Source organism: Cataglyphis hispanica, chromosome 6 (assembly GCF_021464435.1).
Source record: "Cataglyphis hispanica isolate Lineage 1 chromosome 6, ULB_Chis1_1.0, whole genome shotgun sequence".
Taxonomy (NCBI): domain Eukaryota; kingdom Metazoa; phylum Arthropoda; class Insecta; order Hymenoptera; family Formicidae; genus Cataglyphis; species Cataglyphis hispanica.
Window position 1 is genome coordinate 1341066 of NC_065959.1, and position 25796 is coordinate 1366861.

The 25796-nt window shown below is 32.6% G+C and overlaps 1 protein-coding gene across 1 annotated transcript; it reads left to right on the forward strand.

Annotated features, from left to right (window-relative positions):
• Positions 1-277: 277 nt before the first annotated feature.
• Positions 278-25576, forward strand: LOC126850545 (BCL2/adenovirus E1B 19 kDa protein-interacting protein 3). The gene is made up of 6 exons (XM_050593678.1): positions 278-519; positions 10861-11038; positions 14084-14171; positions 23099-23172; positions 23284-23436; positions 23528-25576. The coding sequence occupies exons 1-6, from the start codon at positions 477-479 to the stop codon at positions 23577-23579; spliced, it is 588 nt and encodes a 195-aa protein (XP_050449635.1). The 5' UTR covers positions 278-476; the 3' UTR covers positions 23580-25576.
• Positions 25577-25796: the final 220 nt, after the last annotated feature.

The following is a 25796-nucleotide window of genomic DNA, read 5'->3' on the forward strand; positions in this document are numbered from 1 at the left end:
TGCAAAGGGAGAGCGACATTGTTATAGCTAAAAAAAAAAATCCAATGGTGGAAGGACATGGTCGTGTGCGCGCACGCTTATGTGGTAATATTGAGCAACTGTGAGCAACTTTCGTGTTTCCGAGTATTACGAGACGCATCGCGAAATTGACGTACATAGTGTCGACTCGTGCGATGATGCATTTACACCGCGGCGGGACGCGATTGGCCGAGACGGATCGCAGTTGACATGCGCGCGCCGACGTGCGTCAAAACAAAGCACGGTAGCGCTAGCTGCGCAGCAGCATTTTCTCGCGATTGCTCGTGGCGGCAAGTGCTTGTCGTGTCGTCGTTGTGTTATCGCGCTCGTGGCGTCTTTTTCGTCTTATCTCGTCTCTCGCCTGTTTTCGCCAGTCTCCTCGTTCCGACGTTCCCTTTTCTCTCGCCGCGAGCGAGAGTCTCTCGAAGTTACGCGAGTGCTCCGCGTACGACGGGACGATGTCGTCGACGGTCAAGTATACGTCGGATGAGCAGCTGAGCGGTGAGTAAAGATAGTCCATAAGCGACAAAACAAACGCTCGGTGCGCCGATTGTCAGACGCGACGACGCGGCCATTTCGCGCAGTATCCCTGCCAGCCTCCTCCCCCTCGGTCTTCTCTTCTTTCCCCATCGCTCCCTCCTTCTCCATCGCAGATGACGCGAGCGTAAACAAATACACTTTACTATTTGCGATTGCAGCATTTCGCAATGACGCATCATTGTTTTTAATCTTCTTCTTTGTAATCGGCGTGAAAACCGAGAGAAAGAACCGGATCGATGAATAAAATTTGGATGACATTAGTGTACGACATCGATGAGTTTGATATTGTGACAGAATGACCAGTCTACGTTAGCCCGTCTGACAATCAGGTAACGTGTCTCTGAAAATTGGCGCAGTTCAATTTTCGGAGCAAGTCGCGGCGCGCGACGTACGTAGCGTCGTCGCGTCGCATCAGTTTTGGCGCCATTTCGATTTTTCAATCTGACGCGTACGTAATATCTGCCAGAACATTCAATTTTTGATATTGCGCGCGTGAATCGATATATTCTCCCTTCGGATATTGACCTTCACCAGCGAAGCTATCAGCGAGACGAAATCAACTTCGCGAAGTACGCAGAGCGAATTTCATGCCCATTATCTATCGAAATATATGTATATTACTTTTTTTCTTCATTAAAATATAATTTTATATGATCCCTTTTTTTTAAACGCAGCACTACACTTTTTCCTCTTATCTTCCTTTCTTTTTTTCAATTATATTTTTTTTTATTACGAAATACGTCAAAATATTAAATAAAAAGTATTTTTAAAAAATTCATTATTTTTGTAGAATTTTTGCGCTTATAATATTCTAGCAGCAAATGTCTAAACTCATATGTAAACAAATACATATTATTTTTTTAAAAACCACTTCCTTCGATAAATAAGACAGATAAGATTAAGGAATATTCATGGGCTTTTGTGGTCAGCAGCGCAATTATCTGTGCTATCTTTTTATTCGAAAACAACCTGGAAAATATTCAGATTAAAGTCATAGAATTTATTTATATTCTATGTAAATATTTTATTGTGTATCTGACTATGCGCTTCCTGGATGTCACACGGTATAATAATAAGATAAGCCTGCTACCTATGTGTATAATATCATAGACACATTGGCAATTACAAGCTGAATCGTAAATTACAAATGTTGAAATAAAAGGGAATCTTTAATTATCAATAATTAAAAAAAATTCTATAAGATTACGTGAATTTGATTCCATAAATTTGTGATAAAATTTGTACGCTTTTCAGATTTATATAAATAACTTTTTAGAATACTTATACAATCCATTTCTTATCAATTTTTCCAGAGCACAATCTTAATGTATAATTTTCTTGATAAGTTTTAACCTCTTATGATGGAAAATGTCAGACGTTTTATTAATAATTTATAATCAACATGCGCGCCAGTCGTTCATAAAAATATGCAAAACTTCAAAAACAATCTCATCTTTTCCACAACAATAATTTTGTATGCTTCATACGATGCTTCCTCTTCATATCATTTTATTTTTCTCGTGAACAAAAAATTTCACATTGGAATAAAATTATTATATTAAGATAATTTGACGAAATGTTTCTTTAAACTTTACATGAGCTTTTTCATTTTCTTTAATATGTCATAGTCCTAGAGAAGATGCTATGTATTTTAGAATATTTATAATTTTCTTTCAAATCTAACAGAGGAAATTATTTGCCTTGCCACGTGCGAATCTCATGTGAAGGCCGCTTAAATTAAGCACAGATATGATTTCTATTATCTCTGTTTATTTTACGAAGTATCGTCTGGTCGATAGACTGAAAAAAATAAACACCTGCTTGACGTTTTCATCTCGGTCGCGCCACCGTTTTGTTATCTGTTTTCTTTCTCCTGCTGTATCTCTCTTTTCTCTTCTCTCGCGCGTTACATATTACTTACAAAGTATCTTTCAAAGACGTTAATGCTAAGCTGCGCCTTGCCCCTATTATGATAATAAACTAGTAAAACTAATAAAATCCGGCGAGAGTAATTCAATTCACTCGACGTTAAATTTATCCGCAGTTTTCGCGAATTAAAAGATATCTAGATTTTTCTTACGTATTATATACATACTTATTATAATCTTCTAAAAGATAAAAATTTTGCTACTCGTAATTTTTACCAGAGTTTAGAATAATATTAAACTATTTTGTTTTATTATCATTTATTTTTTTCTACGTATATATATATAATTATAATTTTAATTATAATAAATATTATAAATATTAATTATAATAAACATTATAAATATAATTATAATTTTATTTTTTTATGTATATATAATTCCCCGATGTATTCACGCAGATATAATCAACGCGTGATTTATTCGCGTATATTAACAGGAAACCAGTCATAAATCATTCATGATTGTACGACGACTCAGCATGACAAGACTTAATTCCAAAAGTAACCGAGTAGATTTCGCATGGGAATAGATAGTTAGTTAGAGATTTATTAAGAAAAAGAATCTTCTTCAATTTTTTTTTGAGAGCAAAAAGGAAAAGGGAAGAAATAAAGATGTTATCAGTATTTAAAATATGTTATGAAAAATTAATTAGTTATGCAATTCTTTTTTCCAGAACTTTATTAGTAAAGTGTTCCAAATCTTAAAATTGTTTAACGAGTTCATTTCCTTTCCTTTGATTTATTTGACTGTTACATCATCTACGCGAATAGAACTGAGTCAGTATCCTGCAAGCTTATACTCCGAGTGTTCTATTTAAATTGGATGAACTTTAATGAGACTATAACACTCGATCAAGATCAGGATTGTATCTATTGACGTCATTGTTATATCTTTTTATTTTTTTATAAAAACACAATCAAATGATATTTTAACATTACGGTCAATGGAATTCTATTGTTAAGAATAAAATCGATAATCTAGATCTAGAATCACTCATAATCTCATTCTTGATAAAATAGTAATGTTGATATCTATTATCTTCTCTGTTTGAATTGATAGCATGATATCGATATATGTATAATAAAGGAAATAGATTGGTAATATCTAATTTCTAATGCGGAGAAATGCAGACATTCCCGGATGTTATTCTCGACTTTGTTTTAGTGTGAATCGAGACGCATCGTTCTGATAAACGAAAAAATGCGCGTACAAATATTATCGAGAAATTGACACTACGCAAGAAGTAAACACACGACGGATACATACGACACGGTTGAAAATAACTGTAGCTGGAAATCGTTTCCAAAGAGCATGAGTTATTTCCACGAACCCGTTCCGCGAACACGCGATCTCATAATTTCAGCGGATCTACGTGATCCTCCTCAGGAACTTCACTCATCAATGCGTCGTTGACCCGAAATCTGTCAGAGACTGTAATACAGGAGTCTACGTGACTCGGTGCACGTAGACAGTTTATTTCTCTCTCCCTCTCTGTTATATCCTCTCGGACGATCTCATATTTCTGACGTGCACATTTAAATCATAACATCGTATCAGTAAATCAATACATTTCATATTCTGATAGAATTGATATAAAAAGATTGATATATTCATTTTAAAAGTGATGAAAGTATTTAAATTCTATTGATACACTGGTCTCGTAATAATATGTAAATTAATATATAAATATTAACATGTATTTCGTACAACATATTGCATTTTATAAATACGAGACTTTGGCACGTGTTCGCTCATTTACATCTTCATCGGGCTGTCAACGGAAGGATGTTTAATTTAAACCACAGATAAGCGTATGTGCGCGATTATCGGTTGTGTGCACGCCCTCGAGCACGGTATATTAATCGAAATGGCAGACGGTCGAAAGAGAGAGAAGTCCCGCATCTATTTTTAGTCGGTAAGGTTCGTTGTCGGTCCTTAATCCGATTGATTAAGGCTACCTGATGGTGATTCTGTGACATGTGATAATTTCATGCTTCGAATGTAATCTTATGGGAATTTTTTAACGCGATAAGTGTGACGCGTGAAAAACAAAAAATCAGTGAATTTGTATATAATAATTTGTTTCGTCAATACATATCGAGCGTATAAAAATGATTTCAGAGTTTAAAACATCGATATTCTGTATAAAATTTTTTTTTCGCAAAATCTTAAGACTATTTTTATAATAATATACGTATAAATGATGAATTATAATATTTAAAATAGTTTTTTTTCCTTAAATTTTATCTCGCATAACAAAAAAAATTTTATGACATTTTTAATATTCAAAGTATCATGAACATTTGAATCATAACCGCATCGTTACCTTTAACGAAATACAATATTTCCACTTGTGGTTTGTTGTAACAGAAATTGTTTGCGAAATACGCTTATTTGAGAAGCAATAAAGCTTCTTTGAGGATCATTTTGCACATCCTGTCGTCGTCATCACACTCGTACATTGTCGACACGTGCACTTTGACAGATACGTGCTCATTTAATATTTATTGATGATTCATCGAGAATATAAAAGTATTTTTTTTATCAGGTTAATAAAGCTATCTTAATATCTACATACTTAACAAATTAGAGTAAGTGTAATTTTCTAGATGCGAAGAGAGAGAGAGAGAGAGTTCTTTCTCTTACAAATCGTTCTTTTTATATATTCATTTTTTCAGATACATTCATTTTTTCAATTTTATCAATCTATTCTCGATGATTATTTGATAATAAATGCGTTATTTGCTAAAATATATACAAAATGATTTGTGATTTCAAATAAAATTGTTAAAAATAAGTTTGATATTAGTAGTACAAGGTTGGATTAATTAAGGTTTAACAGTCAATCTATAGTTATCAATTTATAGTGCGGGATTAGAGATAGAGCATGTTTTACTTGAGGTAACAGATCTTTAGAGATAAATCAATATTTTCAATATAAGCGAAGTCATATCTTATGATGTATAAAGTCATGCAAGTTTGCATATACGACGTTGCCTGTAAATGCAAATGTATGCTGAATCAGAAATAACAAGTTATTAACATATATCAATAATTAAGTATAATCATAATTTAAGTATTCTATGTGCAAGAAAGAGATACGTGATATTCTACGTGTAAGAAGTAACGAAGTGGCAAAAATTTTTTATTTTCTATTACGTTTTTTCACTGTCCTCTTAATTTTCGCATTACATTTGCACTTAATCCTCGAATAACGTAGCGGTTTATCGCGATAGAAGTTCCAATTTGTTATCGCGATTAAACGATGTAATTTGTTCATGTTGATTCGGACGAGATTGCCCCTGATCAAGTAATAGCAATCTCCGTATCTCCGAATAGGTTCTCCGGGCCTTTGATATCCAACGCTGTCCATCGATGTTTACAATTTGACGCACAAAAGAGACCGATATGGCGCGCGGTACGCATCCGTAAACAGGATACAGGATATTGTGCGCGGCCGTGAATATGTTTGCAATTTACAAGCGTTTGCGAGCGACGAGTTACGCAAGTGCAGTTTTACGACAAACGACGCGACATACGTGCATCTACATCAGGCACGTGCAAACATTATTCTGTCACGCGCTGCGCGTCAACACGACTCGTGAATCCGATGGATTTAGGCATAACGACGCGGATCAACTTGAACGGTAAAGCGATAGATAGAGGATGCTTCCGAATCGCGGAATTATAAACGACGCAATTTTTATAGACTGTAATTTTGCACGAAGCGCGAAGGGCCGATGATGACAAATTAGATTGTGAGAAACAAGATATTCTTGCTCGCGTATATCGATTGTTTTCCGTGTACATAATGCGTTATATAATGTGTCTCGATAAATAGACCTTTGATATCGATAATAATATCAATAAGATTAAATTAAGTTGTATGTAAAGACATTAGTAGTAATTATACTAGCTTTTCTTTTTAATAGGAAATGATTATAAAACTTTGTAACATAAAAAAATTATTTTGCTGTTTATTATTTTACTGCTTTTATTCCATTTTTTTTAAATACTGTATTTTTTATGACGAACGAAATTATTATTACTACAAGCAGTTATAAACAAATATTATTATTTTTTATATAAAAACTTAAAAAATGTAATGATTCTTTTTAATTTTTTTCTAAATAATAATATCTAAATACAAAAAAGTAAGTTAATAATCTACGTAAATTTAACATTCTACTTTTAATAAAATAAAATGTTCTAAATTTATGTAGATTATTATTTTACTTCTTTGTATTTAGAAACAATTAGTAAAAAAAAAAAATTTCAAAGAATTATACATGCTGCAGACTTAGGTTGGAATTTGTGTCGTATTTTTTGAAGCATGTGATAACTTTTGTTCAATAAGTGAGAAAGAGCTTGGTTAATAAAAAATTTACGTCAAGCTCGTTGCACGCGCGGCACTACAAGTTTATCGAATAAATTTCTTTCCCATTTCCCGATGACCTCGCTCGACATCACATTTACGGTCTTATCGCGCGCATCTTCGTCGAGCGACAATGCGAATCGACGTAACGCATCTAATATTTGTGAAAGCAGCCGCTTCTACCTGCCATCAATTGCTATTGTTCACGAGCTCTTGCGTATTCAAGCGGCGGAATTCCTTGTCGGAAAAATAAATTTGTTTTTTTTTTTTGCTCTCTAAAAATATTGAAGATATATGGCAATCGACATAATTAAAAAATAATGCGTTATTATTCTCTACAAACAGAAGATGTCCTGTTGTTTGCGTACTTAACTTGGGAAACTTAATTTATGGTCTTTACGGAAAAATTTACGTTAATATATGTTGACGTAGATTAAATAATAGAGCGGCTCTTATATTTATAGTCGCGTCGTAACTATTAATTTTTACAATTCGTACATCCTTGCAAGAACGTTAATCGCGTACGTGCTTGGATAATCGATCGCTCGGTCGGAAATAAGAATCGCGTGACGGGATTTATTGTGTAATCGCGAATTTCGAGAAGCTCGTGCGTGATAAATTTATTGTTCAGCTTTTCACGCCCACGATTATTTCGCCACTGAGGAAAAGTGTTATTATAATATTTTGCGTATATAGAAAATAGATTGTATTTATCTCATGTAAACAATATTATTTATTTAGGAAATTATTATTCGGGAAAGCAATGAAATTTCTCCGAAGAACGCGTGCAGTCTCCAAGGTCGTTTGCAGAATTTTTTTCAAAGAGGACATGACATAAAATGTCACTCAGATTAATTGAAATATATGCTTTGATATTTATACATCTCTTAGTATTAATATATAATAGAATGATTATGAATTTTTTTTTATTTTTGAGGGGAGGGGGCACGTGCCCCTCCCTGCCTCTCCGCCTTGCGGACGTCATATCAGTCTCCAAGATGTATTATTAAAATGATTTTAGCTATTTGTTTTCCGTGATATCGATGCGTCAGAGCGGGCGAAAGCGCGAATGTGCTTCGATTTATGAATAGGTGAACGAACTCGAAATAAAACTTCTAACCGCCCGGATGGTTTGCGGTTAGAAGAGAGACGGCGGTGGCAATAATCGCTTAACACCAACACGTCATAATCGTCACGTGCATTACGTGTGATGCGTAATGGTGTACGTATAAACACGACGATGGAACGTCGCGATTGATAAATCGCTTTTAATCGACATTCCTGTTTTCTCTTCCCATTCGTATTATTAATTCTCAAATGATGCATAATTATGCTTGAATGCATTGATATGTAATTTTGTAATTCATAGTAATTGCAAGGCGTATATATTGTTCATGGCATATAATTAGCGATTAACATAAATATATCAAAGTCCGAGCCGCGTCTTAAAGTGGAACTCATTGTATCTTCAATAAAATACAACAAGTATGAAATTCCGGAACACGAACTCTGATCTGGTGATAAGTATAATATATATCTCCAATAACGATAATAAATGAATCACGATTAATAAAACTGGGACTAGCTTAAAAATCTAGTTGATTAATCATTATTTCTATGAAAAAACTTGCTAACTTGTTAAAAGTAAGATGAAATAATAGCTTGTACTAATTTTTGTACATTGTTAGCGCAATAGTTCCATAATTATGGAAATCAAAGTGCATTGAAGCGTGGAATATAAATTTATATCTGTTATGCAGTTAACAAATTATCGCAGTGACGGCGACGGTAAATGAACCTGAGATTTCATCAACGATGAGTTCATCCTTGCATGATTATATTACCGGAGCTCACAATTACAAATGTTTTTTATCACATTACTTAATACATGGAAATTTTAACAAAATATCCATTATTAATAATGTAAAAAAATTTATTGGCATAAAAATAATTTTATAAAATTAATATATTCAAAAGGATACTTATTTATGTTTGTAAATGAAATTTTCCAAAATTGTTATTTGGGAGAGAAATTTGATTTTATATATTTTGATCTTATTTATTCATTATTTAATTTTAGAAACGTAAGTAAATAAATATAAAATATTATTTTGATATTCTGATGAATATTTAAAATTTTTATTTTCTAATTGAAAAGTAAATATATATTTTTTTCATTTCTATTTGAAATTGTAATTTCAATGTGTAATCTCTTATGAATTGCGAAGTAAAACTTATTTAAAACTGAAGTAGTTGTTTTGTAGTTTGAAAGAGGGAAAAAAAACTACTGGAAATGCAGATGCGCCTTATAATTTCTATCGTACAAAAAGAGACAATTGGATTTTTTCTTATTTAGCTCACAATTAAAACGGAATATTGACGTAGTTCGCAAAAAGTTTCTCATTGTGAACATCTCTATTTTGCTTAATTTTATCATTAAGTAATCAGCAGTGCAATTATTATCGTGCTCTATATATGTATATAGTTGCAGCGATCAATTATTCATACTTGTTAGTGTATCAATGATTACCTTGATTTATACGTCAGAGTTAACGGCCATGAATTTATTAAAAATAATAGTCAATTTATAAATAACAGGTTATGATCTTTGTGTTATTCTCTCTACGAAAAATTTACATATAAAAATGTCTAATTTTTGTAATTACCGATCAAAATATCATTATTATTGAAGTGGCGATATTATTATCTTATGATGTACGTAAATCTCCGATTTTATTAATAATATATAATAATATAATAATTAATAATATATCCAATAAAGTACGTTACTAATTAATAAACACACAGTACATTACTAATAAATAATTGACCTCGATTTTTTTGACTCGATCTCTTTCTGTACTTTATTTAATGCTAAGATATCAGAATTGTCATCGCGCGTGATTCACTGCCATTTATTATGCACGCTCTGAGCATTTTTTGGAACATATAAAAAATGAAATTATTCTAGTAGAACGATAATTCGGTATGACAATTATTTATCAACGTGTCTGAATTTAATTTTGATATTATGCTGTTTATATAGAAGAAAAGACGCTGAAAAACTTGTGTGTGCAATGACATTGATGAAGTCGTATTTAATCACGTTTTTATTTGTTAACCTTCTAACTATCGTGAATCACGCATTGTGATATTATCTTATATAAAGAAATATTGAAAAAATATAAAAATAATGATTATTAAAAGATATGATATTAATGTACATTTCAGAACAATGCTTTTTATTCTAAATGCATAACAATTTTTTAGATTATTTTTTTTTTAAATCTCAAATAATATTTCAATATCTCAAGTAATATTTCAATATCTCTACGTTGAACATTAAACGTTGAAATATTACATTTATTTTTGCATTTCTCTGACAATTTGTGCGAAATCGATGTTATAATAAATAATAAAAATCATATAATAAATCATAATAAAAATCAAAATTGATTACATATGATGAATCAATATAGAGTCGCTATATTATTTATGAAATTTTCCTTCAACTTGACCTGGTAGGGTTATTCTAATCGATACGGTGGTGCTATTTTTAAAAATGTTACAATGTGTCATCACGTATACCGTTCAACGACTTATTCTCTATACATTGAATATTTTTCATCATCATATTAAAAACTTTTTAGAAAAGGATTTTAAACATATTAGAAATAAATTTCAATAAAGATTAAATATCTTAGTATTAAAATTTAATCGAAATGAAAAAATTGCAATAAGCTATGGCGCATCATTTTATTAAGAATATAAAAAATTGCAATATCATAAAGAATTATTATAGTATTAGAAACGAAAAGAAATACGTAAATAATAAATTATTACTATCGAGTCATATACTCTGTCAAGAAATCGCTGCAACGTGAAAAGCTATCGGAATTCCCGAGTTATCCCCCCGGAATTATCGGGGAATCTGCAAGAACACAGACAGACAATTGAGCATAAAACACAAAATAACAGATTTTCTTTTTAACTGCGCAGAATCATGGGTGGAGCTGGTGCCGGATCCGTCGCTAGCTGCCCGGATAACGCCGACACCTTTTAGTATCACTGGCGAACGTGAATATCTGCGACTTCTCCGAGAAGCACAGAGAGATTCCACACATTCATCCGCAAAGCATTCTTTGGCGTCCTCACGCCGGGACACTCCAAGGGACAGGTAGGAAATAAACTCGAATTTAACTGGATCAGATGTATTCCACAAAATTCTAAAAATTTTGTTTCGAGTGTTATTCCGATTACGAAGTAAAGTACCACTTTAGAGACACGTTACAGTTTGTAAAAATGTATTAAAACTTTTGAAAATAGCGATAATAAACGTAGGCGATATTTTAGATATTTTATCGAAGCTACACATAAGAGTCTTGAAGAGCTTAAGACCCAAGTTCTTTACAACATGTAGTGGATTCTTATATTCGGAGTTGCTCGAAGACTTGGCTAACAAAGCCGGCCGTTCGCCCAGATACTTATATCTACTCGTCTCCCCTCATTCATTCGTCTCTGACTCATCCTATTCGCGGATACAAGAGAAAAAGTTTGTTATATTTCTTTTTTATCCTTTGGAAAGGGTTACCTAGGAACAAAGTAAGAAGCGTTGTCGCGTATAAGTCAGAGTCGAGGCAATTCATGCTACATTGAAACTTCTCAAAGTCGAATAGATAAGAGCGGAAAAAGACAGATAACTCACTGGTTATATCGCGACCGCGATTGTGTTTTGACGAATCGCGAATTATTTTTAATTGGCTTTAAAGCGGAAATTCTTTTTTAAACTTTATCGTTGATGATACAGATGAATGTGTGTTCGATTGGAGATAATTATACAGTTGCGATAACTACTGCATAGATAACAGACATGAAATATATGAAATATAAATATAAATTAATAAAATTATTATAAACATATGAATTAATAATATTATTATAAATATCTCATTAATAACATTATGCATGTATATTAATTATAATACTTCTGTTACTCACAAATCTCTTAAATTTATTTAGAAAAAATTATTTTGCAAATTATAATTCTCTATATACGTTTTATCTTTTTTTTTCCTTTTATTATAAGTATAAGAAATCTGAAGAAATTTGTAATCTTTTTATTTTCTGCCACAAAATCATCTCACTCGTATCTTTCTTTTGAAATAAATTTCTCAGTTCAAATACATTAAAATTTAAATAAACATAGTTGTTGATTTTATCTTTTTAAACTACTTGTGTACTTTCGAAATTGGCATCAATTCGATTCTCGTCTACAATCGCATTGCAGAACGCAAATAAAGATAAAGGCATCGTGTAGTAGGCATCTTCTCGCTCGTAAAGAGCGAGGACTTATAGTTACAAATATATTTATATTTTTACTTTTGTTGCATCTCGATATAGATTTAGACGCAGAACTGCATTAACACGTGCCTCTTAACACTGCTTTAGAGCAGCGTCATTGACATACTCGTACAAGTATCTTGGCAAAAGAACAAGAGGGATGCGCCTTTGTGCGATTCGCGACGAGACAAAGTACATTCCCAATATGTCTTATACACATACAGAGTCTCTGACCTACCGAAAATAGTTTAGTCACATATTTTCTGACGCGCGGAGAAAAAAAGGAGAAAATTCACGAGGAACGTTAAATCGCAAAAATATACGCGGTGTCCAAGTGCGCGTTGCAATAAAGCGACACATCGATTTGCATCTATATAGCAGTAACGTTATCTCGAGCGTTAAAATCGCCGCGATCCTGTTATTGACGATATCTGCGCAGTTTAGTGAATATCTGCTTCAATCTCGAAACGACGACGTACGATATATATGTCGCATAGTTATGCATTTAATCCACTTTACTGCTTTATTCGCGTGTACTCCGTATTTTATCAGCCGCTATCGGCTCCTTTACGAGCGACGAGAGATTTTTGCGGAAGAAATTAGCGAGCTGGTTAACATCGATTTAACAAATGCTTTCGCACAAATATTAAATATTCAAGGCACAAAGAAACAAATTTTAGTATTCATTATTGAAGAGAATTTCTCACAGATAAAATCTGTCTGCTTTTTAGCAATTATTTCTAGTCATATAAAATCGATTGATATGTTTTAATTTTAGAAAAATAAAAAAAAAGAGGTATCTTCCTCTCGAAAAGTTTTTTTAAGCTTATTATCTTCAAATGAAGGCAGAAAAAAATGAGTTTTTAAATTATAGATAAATATTTTTTACGTACTCTATTTTTTTAAACTTATCAAAATACGATTTTTCTTTAAAATATTATTTAGCACGTGTATTTCTTAAAAACTAAGTTGCCAGGGACATTGTCGTTAGTATATAATAATTTAATCAATTATTAAGTACATATTACGCACAATCCATACATTAGATTATATAAGACATCTCATCGAAATCAAACAAATATTAATTGTCATTAAATTTGATTGATAGCGAGATATTTAAATATTTGTTTTATCGAAAAAAAAAAATATAATGGAAAAGAGTCGGATACGCGCGTAATACACGTTGTACGACGCATTTGACATAAGTACACTATCAATTTGTCGAGCTCGTATCGATGAGGCTTTTGCCTCATGTATCTCGGCGATAACGGATCCGATCATGTCAAGTTTTCCTTGGTCGCGATATCAGTGACAAGCGTCAAGGATAATCGCGGACAACCGCAAGTATCGTGGGCACGATCGATTTCGCGCACCGATGATCATGCATGGGTGGGGGGACTCGCGAACTTCCAAGGCGACATTTATCATAGTGATTTTTTTATGCATCTTATCGCTGTCGACACTATACCTACACATAAGCGCGCACGATAAGCAACGTCGTCACTTTAGCAAATCTAATGCAAGTTTATCAATGATAGAAATCGGACGGAAAAAAATGAATATATTTTGCGCTCTAAACTAACATCAAAGCAAGTTTAAAAGATATATGTATAATAGAGTGAAATAATAAAATATACTCAGGTTACGTAAATCTTTAAAAATTGGGAGGGAGAGTTAAATGTTTCAATACTTGTGAAATACTTTTTACTAAATAGATCGAATAAACTTTAATAAGTCGAAATAAGAAATATTGGTTAAATAAATAAGCATAATTAATAATGATTTTGCAATCGAAAGGATCTCGAGAAAGAAAATGATCGTTTACACGATCTATGCCCGTTGTTTAAATTATAATATACTGTTTTTTTCTTTGCATTTATAGCCCGAAGAGCCCGCCAAACAGCCCAAACACGGAACTCTCGACCGAAGATGACCTCAAAGGCGTGTACATAAATTATAACTTCAACAAGGTCAGTTTAGTAATCGATTCTTTACTGCGTGCTCTATGCTCTAACTCGACGTGGCTATAGAAAAATATGTGCGCATTTATTCACGTGTGTGCATAACTACGTATATACATCCTCATTATGATCGTGCATTATGATCGTAACTATTGTAAGCATCCTAGGAGTATATCGAGATCGTGATAAAACTTTTTATCAATAAGCTTGTGCTATCGGTTTTACTTTTATATTATTTTTTTTTTCTTTTAACGAGTTCGAATATTCCATTAAATGCAACCATGTTCTCGTAAAACAAGGGCAAAGTTTCAGCTATTGTAAAGTTAACAAAGAGATGTTTAACTTGAAGATTACAGTCTCGAAGCAATAGCTTTGCGCCACTTGTCACACATTTCCCATGAAGTTTTCTTCACAGGATGAGTGTCATTTAAATATCTAATCTGTACAACGTTTCCTCCTGCAACGGATGTTCACGAATAATATAATGACTATTTATTTCTCATATGTTTAAGTTACTAATTACTTTTAAATTATTTTTTATATTATTTTCGAAAGTGATAAACTGAGTTACAATTTTGTAGAAGCATTGTAGAGAGAAATAAAATTTGAAATCTCATTTTCTAACAATAAAATTTCCCTTATTATCTCGAACTTTTACTATTAGATAGCTCGAGAGTAAAGAAGACGAAGCGAGAATAATATCGATTGACTTAATCCCTCCGATTTGCATAGTATATATACTTAGTATATTCGACTATAGCAGCGATGCGCAACTGGTTTCGCATCGAATAGTCCGTATTCTCCTGTACAAGGTCTTCGGATCATTGACTCCATTAGCGCCATGCCCTTTTTAGCATTCGCGAATTACTTTGTATGCCAAATAGCATGCGTTGCTAGAATTTCTTTGTCTCTTTCTTTCCTCTTTTGCCGTGTCCCAATTACGCAAGAATGAACAAAATCCGTTATAGTACATATACTTTCGACGGCTTTTATTTGGTTGACTTTCGATATTACGCAATGTGGCTCTCACAATAAGTTAGGAAGAATTATATTGTCTGCTTATAAAACACGGATAATCAAATAAGAATTTACAGAATTTTATATTTATATACTTTTTTTGCATGATATATTTTTAAAGTATTTTCTAATATAATATACATCTTTTAAAATCTTTTTTCATTTTATTTTGAATTATTTTTTTTCTTTAATCTAATGTTTATATTTAAATTTTATTTTAAATTTCTTTTTATAGAATTCTCTATATGAATTATAATATATATATATATATATTTTTCTAGCGAGATAAAATAAAAAATTTATTTAGATTTACATGATAACGACGATGTTTTATCGATTTTTAAATCATAAAGTAAGAAGCACAAACGTGTTCGCGTGAATGCAAATAGAAAGAACGTTGCATATCGAACAAATGCGGTATCTTTGCATTTATGTGTACAGCCGTGGAATCGCACCTGTGAGAACCGCGAGTTGAAACAATTTGCATGCTAATGCGATGTTATCCCATAACTAATCATATACGGCAAGTTGATGAGAATTTCGACGACGCAGTAATTTTGCTGCGTATTCACACATGTTCGCCATGATATATAATTGTCGAAATCTCTCTCTCTCTCTCTCTCACGAACACATTCTCGAGAAAGATATCGGAAAGTACGATACAACTGCGACATTGTTTCCTCGTGATTGCGACATCTTTCGCACAGCATGTGTAGATAAATAAATCAGATATCAATTTTCTCGATCCGGTGATTGTTTAATCTATTTTTCAACAAATTGGGGGATTTAATCTCAAGTCGAGACGATAAAATTTAGATTAATTTTTGCACATTTATTAAAAGGCAAATTAGAGCGACGAGTTCTCCAATTTCTAGACGAAATTGAAACAGAGAAAATTTTTTTTTTTTTTTCAGCGGAAATTTCCAGAATATTAATGTTGCAATCCTCGCAAAAATAACGATAATTTTATCAGACTAATTGAAAAATATGTCTGATAATATTGATGACTTTGTGTAAAATCAACATAACGCTTATTTTGAAATTTGTAAAGAGAAACGTTCTTCATACGTAAATATTAATTTTTTTAATTACACTTTACTCGCTTTGTTGCTCTTGTAAATATATTTTTTCCGTGTTTTCATATATATGTAAATCTGATTGTTTTAATTGAATTTCTTTCGAATGTAAATGTTTTTATGTTTTTAAATGATTGTGTTAAAATCGCTATTGCTCGTTGTATAAAAGGATCTTTCCCATTTTTTTATTTGTTTCACATTTTATTTTTTATCAATCTATATAAGTGGAAAGCCTTTTTAAAGGACAAAACGCAAAATATTTTATTTTGAAACATAAAAGATATCGATAGCTTTTGCAATAGAAATACGTCTTCGAATCGTCTTTTTGTTAGAAGTATGATCGATAATGAGCGCAAAAAGCCTTTTGTTCGCATGTTTTATCGCTACGCGAGAAATAAATAGACGTCATTATCGCGCAATCGAAATTAGCAGTTTCATAAAACAATACGTAACATATTTTGCAAGTGATTCGCACAAAATTATATACGAATTCGAGATGTTGTCGATAAAGCTGAATGAGCGTGAACGCGCTTTATTATATGCTTTCCGGAATGGATAAAAATAGAGCATCTTTGTCGCTAGACAAAGACTGACTGTATGAGCAAACGATGATAATAAGTGGAAGACGAACGTCGTATAAGATTTTTTCATGAGTCACTCCTATTCTTTAGCGCGTGTCGCTTTGTATATAGATACAAAAGAACGTTCGCGCATAAAATATGAGTTTTCGAGCAATAATCCGCGTTTAACATTTTTATTACAATATTTATTCATTCATACGTCATATCATTCATCAATCTTCTGCGTAATTAATAATGTCTTTTCTTAAATTTATTTTTCCATAAGAAAATTATCTGCATAAGAATATTTATTAAATAATTATATTTAATATAGTTATTGTTGTTGAATATTTATATTAAATAGAATGTTTTAGTAAATATTTTGTGAATTACAAAAATTTTTGATATTTACATTTTTGTTTCCAAAAAAGAAGCTGTAGAGATATATGTGTATCATATGTTTACTAATAATAATAGTTGGTAGAAGAATGGCGTATTTAGGAACAATTTTAGAAACGATGTATGTATGTGTGTATTTATATGAGCGGGAATCATCTAAGAATATCTATAACTGATCTATAAACAAGTTTACAAACAAGAGTCTATATCTAGAAAACAAACGTTTACATGTCTTTTTTATCTTATAAGATCTGCACTCTCTCGCTTTAAATTGTGTAACGTGGAATACTTTTTAATGAATATCGCTTCCCACTTTCTTTCTCCTTTCACATTAATTACTTCACAATAGCATGAAAAATCGTTAGGGAAACACTGCACTTTTACTGCCTCATCGTTTTCGAACTTTCATTATGTCGGTGACTTGTAATTTACTTTCTTTTGGTTAAAAAGAAAATATAAAAAAATTCTAATTAAATGAGTAATAAAGATAAATCGGGAAAAATATAATTATATTACGAAAATTATATATAGAAGAGAAAATTCAAAATTTATTATTATAACAATTTAAAAGATCATACCGAAATCATCGAAAATCGCGACATTCCTTTCCTTCGCGATCTTGTGAAAATATCAACGATACACATACAATGATGATCATACAGTCTCTTGAGCCAATCGACGCATAATCTCGTTTTTGCTCTTCTGGTATCGCTCGCAAACCGGTTGTTCCATTCGGAGGAAATGCATCCGTGCGATCGTGCTAATGCGTGGCGAACCGGTTGAGGAATCCTCTGCGTATTGAATCAGCTCTCTCTCTCTCTCTCTCTCTCTCTCTCTCTCTCTCTCTCTTATACATTTTATATTTCAATTATCAAACTACGTAATAGCAACATTTTATGCGAGATTACATTTTCCCGATTACTCGAATTATGCGAAATTATACGTAACTGAAAAGATAAAAAAAGAGATAAATAATTCACATGAATTGCAATTTATAATTTGAATCTTATTATCGAGATTATTTTCAGACATACAAAGTAAACAAGTGATCGGATTCCTACATCTAAATCTATTCTTCATAATTTCTTTTTGCACAATACAATCGTGAAATTATATATATATATATATATATATATATATATATATATATATTATAATTATAATACATATAATTTGCTATTTTATTTATTTAATTTTAACTATTTTGACACGTACGACTTTTTTGTGACATAAAATGATACTTGTGGGTGAAAGATATTAGTCGTTCTTTAAAAAACACCGTCCTTACAAATTGAGAGAAAGTAACTATCCAATTATTTAATCGGTAATGTCTTCTCGTCGCATTATGTCGCTATGATGTAACAAACTTTATTGACGAACGTCAGCAATGTAGCCGCTCGTGAACAGAGGGGCGTTTAATCGAGATACGATGTCGCGACGTGTGTCATTGAAATTGATGTGGCATTGAAGATTGACTTAATCGTGTCGTCGCCGTTGCGACGGTTCACGTCAGTTTTAGAGCGTCATTGTTGGGCTGTTGGGCACGCATTGCGTGTGGTATTTTGAGTCAGAGAAACGCGATACGTATCCTTTTCAACTATATAATGTATCAGATGTCACTTTCGAGACGCCGTGTTTTCTCGGTTAGGTGCAAGTATACCTAGTTTATTTATATTTTTCATTGCGACTGTGTGTGTGTGTGTGTGTGTGTGTGGGTGTGGGTATGTGAGCGCGCATGGTGCATCTGGTGATTAACGTGCTACATTTGGAACAGCATCGCGAAACGCGTTCCCATTCGACGCAGCTGTTGCGAGTGAACGCATGAAAGGATCACGGTAGAAGAATAAAACATACTATTGCGCGTTTTAATGCGATGGTAATTAGACGGGAAATATCGCGATCTTCTTTTCATTACAGCACGATTAAATCAAAACTTCGAAAAGAAAATATCGTTTTTTTTTTTTTGCAACAATTATTTCTTATGTATTTTGTATTTTGTACCGTTTTGTATTTTGAATGTATAATGTACATTCATGTATTCTTGATTAAAATTAAAAAAATAATCTGTGACACGTATTGATTGCAATAACGCGTATTAAACACAATTTATTGTTAGCCGTCAAATTTAGCTGCGTTAATAATTAATTGAACGTGGGAATATTTTTCAAAAAATTGGAAATGATTAAAATTATTTAATTGTTATAGCGAGAATTAATATAATTATGAATTACTATGGATAGAAGAGAATATTTAATTCAACCGAGAAAAGTGTGATTGGCTTATAGGAATGTACTGTAGGAATGTACGGTTTCATCTATAAATCGCTATCGTGAAGTAACGCGATTCCGCGGTTATTGCACTCAGCTGCAACTGTTCTTAATACTCTCTTTCTCTTTCTGGATATTAAGTTTAGAAAAAATCGTATCTATTTCCCGTTGAAAATTCCTAATAAATAATATATATATTATATATAAAAACGAATATAATTAATTCTGGAAAAAATGACTCGGTAAACAAGCACTTTTCGCCGAACGATAATTTTCGATTCGCGTCGGGGAAAAATCCATAATCGAGGGAAAGTCACGTCGAGTAGAGCTTCGATCGCGGGGGCAACTCGGTATATAGTATATGTATTGTTAATGAGCCGTCGCATCGCGAACGTTTCACGGCTATTGCGCCCTTCCAAGTTGCCGTCGAGAGAAAAAAAAAAAAAAAATGAGACCGAGAGAACGCGAGAGGAGACACATTTCTCGAGAACGTCGTAGTATCGACTGGCCAATCGCCGGTCGTGTCGTGCTCACGCCATGCACGACGTCGGCGCCGTCGTGTGCGAATCCATTCTCCTTTCGGACGCTGAGCCAACATATTCGATTCCATTGATGCGATGACGGAATTGAGTTTTCTTGACGCGTCTGTAAAAATCTGACAGCGCAATAAATGTGAGAGGCACGTTTTAAAATTTTTTTTTTTTTAATTTTTAAAATTTTTTGGGGGATAGAAAATGCTCGAATCGGATCGTTCGAGCGTTTAAAATTAAACTTCCCTCGATATATTCTTGTGCGGATAAAAAGAAACATCTACGGGGTGTAAATTCGGCACACAATTTGTTTCCAGCCTTCGAATGCAATCACAAACAGAATAAAATATTTTTATAATTCTCTCCATTTTTGAAAAATTTACATCTTTGATAAGTCTGGACGATTATTTAGAACAGTATTATTGGATTAAGCAGCAGGCGAATAAGTAGAGAGATTAGGATGAGAATGAACAGAAGAATTAAAATCCAGGATTAGCCTTCTTACGTAGTCTAATCCAACACATCTTTTTCGCAGCTGCGTTTCTTCCTCTTCTTGCTACCTGGTTGAAAAATTAATTTCTACTTGTATTCTTTAGAAAATTAAAAGAATAATTATATACAATGTACTGTTACATAATATCTGTAAATATTAAAAGACATTAAGATTTATAAATAAAAAATAGAAAAAGATGTGTTTAAATCTTATATCACATCGCACTTTGATGTTTTTTATCGTCAGCTTAATGACACGTACGATCTGAAAGATCCAAGGAAGGTGATGAAAAGGAAAACGCAGTTGTAAAAGTTATTTATAACGGCAAGGAACGTGTGGCTTTTCACGAATGGCAGCGAGACGCGAATACTCGAGAAATACATAATAGCGCATGGATTAAAAAAACCAAAGAAGTGTGTAAAAAAAAAATTATACACGTGAATATGCATATTGATTGTACAGTTGCGTGTGCGGTTACTCGACTATTGTATTGTCGCACGAAAAGCATCTGCCGCCGCCTTTTTACGCGCTAATTAAAAGTCGCGATAAAGCTTTGAACTAAGTGCACAGAGCAAACTATAGTTATTAGTCACTTTAATTATAGTTTAATTATTTTTTATCACTTTGATAATTTTTTAAAAATAATGATCTTGCTATATGTAGTTTTAATTATCTTTTATCATTATTCTATAATAATTCATTTATTTTATATATTGGTATAATATAATTCTCCTCAGGGAGACAATGGAGTTAGATTAGCATTGCTAATTAAATGGTATGTAAATGTGCGTTTGAAATAAATATCGTCCTTCGATACATACGACAATGATTATTGAGATATCTCCGCGAGTTTATCGATTACCTGATAAAACGCACCTCGCATTATAGCGACAATGTTCCCTCGATATTTCTGTCCAAGCATTCCCGATTGGAATGCAAATGATACGGTGAACGCAAGGAATTCGTGCGCGCAATCTGTCCTTTCATCATCCTCCTGCTCGCTTATCATCGATAGTCCCTGCTGATAATCCGATGAATAGGTATAATGATTTTTGCAAAGTTACGAAGCATAAAGCCGTGATAACACGCACTTACCCGCGCAATCTTTGCGCTGATTGATAGCTCTGTGAATCATTTGGAGAGATTAACATAAATTTTATCTTAAAAATGTCAGAGTGTTTCCTACAACAGTAAATATTGTCATTTAGATATTGCAGTGGAAAAAATATTTAAAAATATTTAAACAGCAAAAAGTTATTAGCTCATCAAAAATATTTTCAAACGATACAATACTTGGAATATATATATGCAAAATATAATATTCTGTCTTATATTTTCTACATTTTTATTTTTTACATTTTTTAATAAAATGCAGGAACAAATATTTAAACAACTTTTTCTAATTAATTTAAATTAATGTCTATTAATTTAATATTGGATTAATATTTAAATTAATATTTTTTTTAATGGATATTATGGGGTAATTGATATAAATTTTTATTGATGATGATTGGGAGAGCTTTCTTAAGTATGAATCATAATTTCGTTACACACACAAGTAAATAATACATATTGCTATTATCTAAATATAGAAACTGCAGTTGCCGTTGTTAAGAAGATTGGGCTTATCTGTTTGACAATGACCGGGACATTGTCTTCTGTATAATATCACGACTAATAGTTTCTACGATCATTCGTCGTTCAACCCCGACAGAAATAAGATGATAGCAGCACAAAGTTCAACTTTGTACGCGCCGAATGCCGATTTAATTCGAGAAAATATCAGTATCATACTTTTATTTCTCGATATTTAATTCTCGTTATGGAAACACGCCCGGCATTTTCTTAATGTTTTCTTAAGAAAAGAATGAATGTAATTGGCCGATATCATAAAATGAACATAAGCAAAGTATTAATTTTGCCTTTAATCAATGTTTGTATATATGCCACACACATCCAAGCATAGATACTATTTTTAACGCATCCTACATATGTCTACGAATCGTGATTTATTTAAACTATGTACGCGTGTTCACATTCTTGCATCTCATATTGCGCATTAAATCGATGATCCGGTTGAAAAGAGGAGCGACTGAAAATTCATTCTATTCTATTCCTGGGAGAGAAAATCCACTGGAGAAATTTTAATTTCTTTGAAAAATTAAAAAAAAAATTTTCAAATGTTATTCTCATTGCGTGACAAAGAGTTCTTTGCTTCTCTTTACTGCATCAACTTACACTTTCCAGAACGATCGTCGTCGCAAACATTGTTGTTTACTGTACTCGTGAAATATCTGCGCACATATCGGATCGGGTATGTACACACGTACACACACACACACATTCTCGGTGTACACGGTTGGCGGAGCGCCAAAGGTCATCCTTGAACATTCACTTTTCCATCCACGCGACGCGACGCCATTCATAGAGTTATGTCTCGCACGATCGATGCCTTTCGTCGCTTTTCTTGTCTCCGATATTCTGATTAATCTGTAATTTATCTTGTTTTTTTTCTGCGCGAGATGATAATAACGAAATATTCTCTATCTATCGATATGAAGATTAACGATAACGTATTTGCATTTGCTTTGCAGGAAGGCGAACTTCTAGAAAAGAACACGGATTGGATCTACGAGTGGAGCTCTCGACCGGACCAGGCGCCTCCAAAGTACGATATTTGGCAGTTAATTTAGAAATTTTAATGTGAAAATAGATATACTATTTTAAGCTTTTTATTAATTATTATTAATTATTACTACGATTAAAATTACTTTTACAGAGACTGGAAATTCAAACATCCCCTGGGCAGTAAGAGAAAAACATACAGCATCCGCACGGCAAAGGTTGGCAAGAACGGATTGTTTTCCAAGGAGGTCATTTACACTCTGTTCTTTACGAATCTTTTGTCTTTGCTCATTGGGACCGGTCTAGGGTAAAGTTCTTTGTAACATGCTTGAAACGTAATGTTAATTATCATGCTCTTATTGTCTGTCTAACGTTAATAAGGCTCATTTTTGTTGTAGCGTTTTGCTCACTAGGCGGGGCTTGATGATGTCCCGCGTCGCTATTGAGTGAAGAACATGATTCCGGGGTGTGTCAGCATCAGAATTTGGTCACGGTTGAATCTGGCGAGAAGGGGAAGGCTAGAGATGCAAGAAAGACTGAACAAGCCGGTGGGCGATCGAGCCTAAAAACAGTTACACGCAGCACATAATTCGATTGTCCCGATTTATAATATTAGAACTTTGTATTATATATTAGCACTTTTACTTCCCCAATTCCTTTTAACTGTACCGTGTACTTCTAAAAAATTGCGTATATCAAATATAAATAATGCGCATTATATGCTTATAAAAAGGAAAGGCTAAGAAAAATAAGCAAAAAAAAAAAGGCTGGAGAAAAGAAACTATCATATATAGTTGCAGAGAGTTGTTGCAAAAAACAGGAAAATGAATGAAACGAATGTCCATTTTATACTGTTTCTAATGCGTTTCTATCCGCGATAGTTTGTAGGCATAGCTTGAATAGTATTTATCTGAAACTAATTATATATATTGTTAGAACGGAAAGAAAGAGTAAAAGAGGGAACGAAAGAGAGAATGTACGAGTATGTGTGTGCACGCGCAGGCGGGCGTGCGTGTGTTTATGCACGAAGGAAATGCGTCGAGGGAAGATCACGACTTACAGTGCGGAAAGAATCAAGATATATCGATGAGAGAACGCTGGACGATTCGACTAATTTATGTAAGTTACGGAACTCTTGTTAGATTGCGAACGAGCCAATTTTGGGATGTTGAGTTAAGGAAATAAAAAGGAACATACATTATATGTCTAAATAAATTTTTGAACATGATCGATAATATAATAAGCGATACATACATACATATATCGATCAGTTATTCCTTTTTTCGATTATCACGCTTTAATATCAGTAGTTCCTACAAAGAAGAAATATCGATGCTGACGTTTATACCGATTCGATGCCGATCACAGATAGCCGGAAGGAGGGACCATAAGAGAGAGCACAAGCTTCGATTGAACAAGAGTTTTAGAGTGGCTTTTTGTACATTTTAATCTGCAATTTTGTAATTTTCTTATAATAAATTCACACAAAAATTCACATATATATACAAAATATATTTCGTCATCTAATACGATCGGCCCGCCATGATGTGACAATCAAATGTGTTTCAAATGGTTTTGGTGAGACATTAGAAAGATGAATGGCGTTTATAAGAATATGGAATACTTTGCAGAATTTGTAAGAATCGATTCTAACAATTGTGAAAATAAGTTTAGGTTTATCTTTGTGTTTTTAAGAAATAGATAAGATTACTATAATGCATTGACTTCTTTGATTTGGAAGTGAGGAATTTTGTCATGGAAATATATAATTTTTGCTTATTATTTAAATAGTCTTACAAAAGAAGTTAAAGGAATAATTTTTCAATGTGTTTTGAAAAAGTTAGAATTTATATGGAAACGTTTTGCGAATGTGTGATATGTATATGATACGTTTTTTAGTAGAAGAAATTTGCGATGATATAATGCTTTCGAGATTACGATTTTGTAGTTTAAACAAGGAAAAGGACAGAACGAAACAGTAATCATTAATTTGTCGAAAATATGCACAAATTTCGCGAAATAACTTTTTTGAGTTTCAATTAGAAATGAGTATTGATTGAATGTGAGAGATTGAAAAAAGTATAATACTTGTATTAGTAATTCAAGGAGAGGAAGAGAGAGAAAGAGAGAGAGAGAGAGAGAGAGGGAAGTAGAGAGAAAGAGAGGGAAAGACAGAGAGAGAGAGAAAAGGAGAAAAAGAGAGAAAGATAAGTTACATTTGAATATTTAGACAAAACTAAATATATGTTAGAAATTGTGCATAAATTTTTTATTTGCAAAATCAGCGATTTCTATATGAATCGACAGGTTTTTTTTATATTCTTAGGTAAGTTGCGCGTTATTTAATTTACAATAATGATATTCAACGTACTTTTTATAAGCAATTATTTTGTAATATTGTATGTATGTTATGTCATACGCATAATAATAATCATATTTCGTATGTAGTTGGTGACTTTTTAGCGTTGTGTCGGATATTTGATTCTCTTTCCATCGATATTTTTTCGAAGCTGTTTCTCTTTGTTAAAATTAAAGTTTTAATTTTATGGATAATTTATACATAAGAGCGCTACAAAGAATAAAGGATTTTGTAAATTCATACTTATGATGAAGTATTCAATTTTCATAGATTATTTACATGTACATTATTTGCATGTAGATAATTTT

Excerpts from the sequence above, each read along its gene's own strand:
- LOC126850545 (XM_050593678.1), top strand. The coding sequence starts at position 477 with ATGTCGTCGACGGTCAAGTATACGTCGGATGAGCAGCTGAGCG. Across the intron at positions 520-10,860 it reads GTCGGATGAGCAGCTGAGCG|AATCATGGGTGGAGCTGGTG; the intron begins GTGAGTAAAGAT and ends TTAACTGCGCAG. Across the intron at positions 23,173-23,283 it reads CCGGACCAGGCGCCTCCAAA|AGACTGGAAATTCAAACATC; the intron begins GTACGATATTTG and ends TTACTTTTACAG.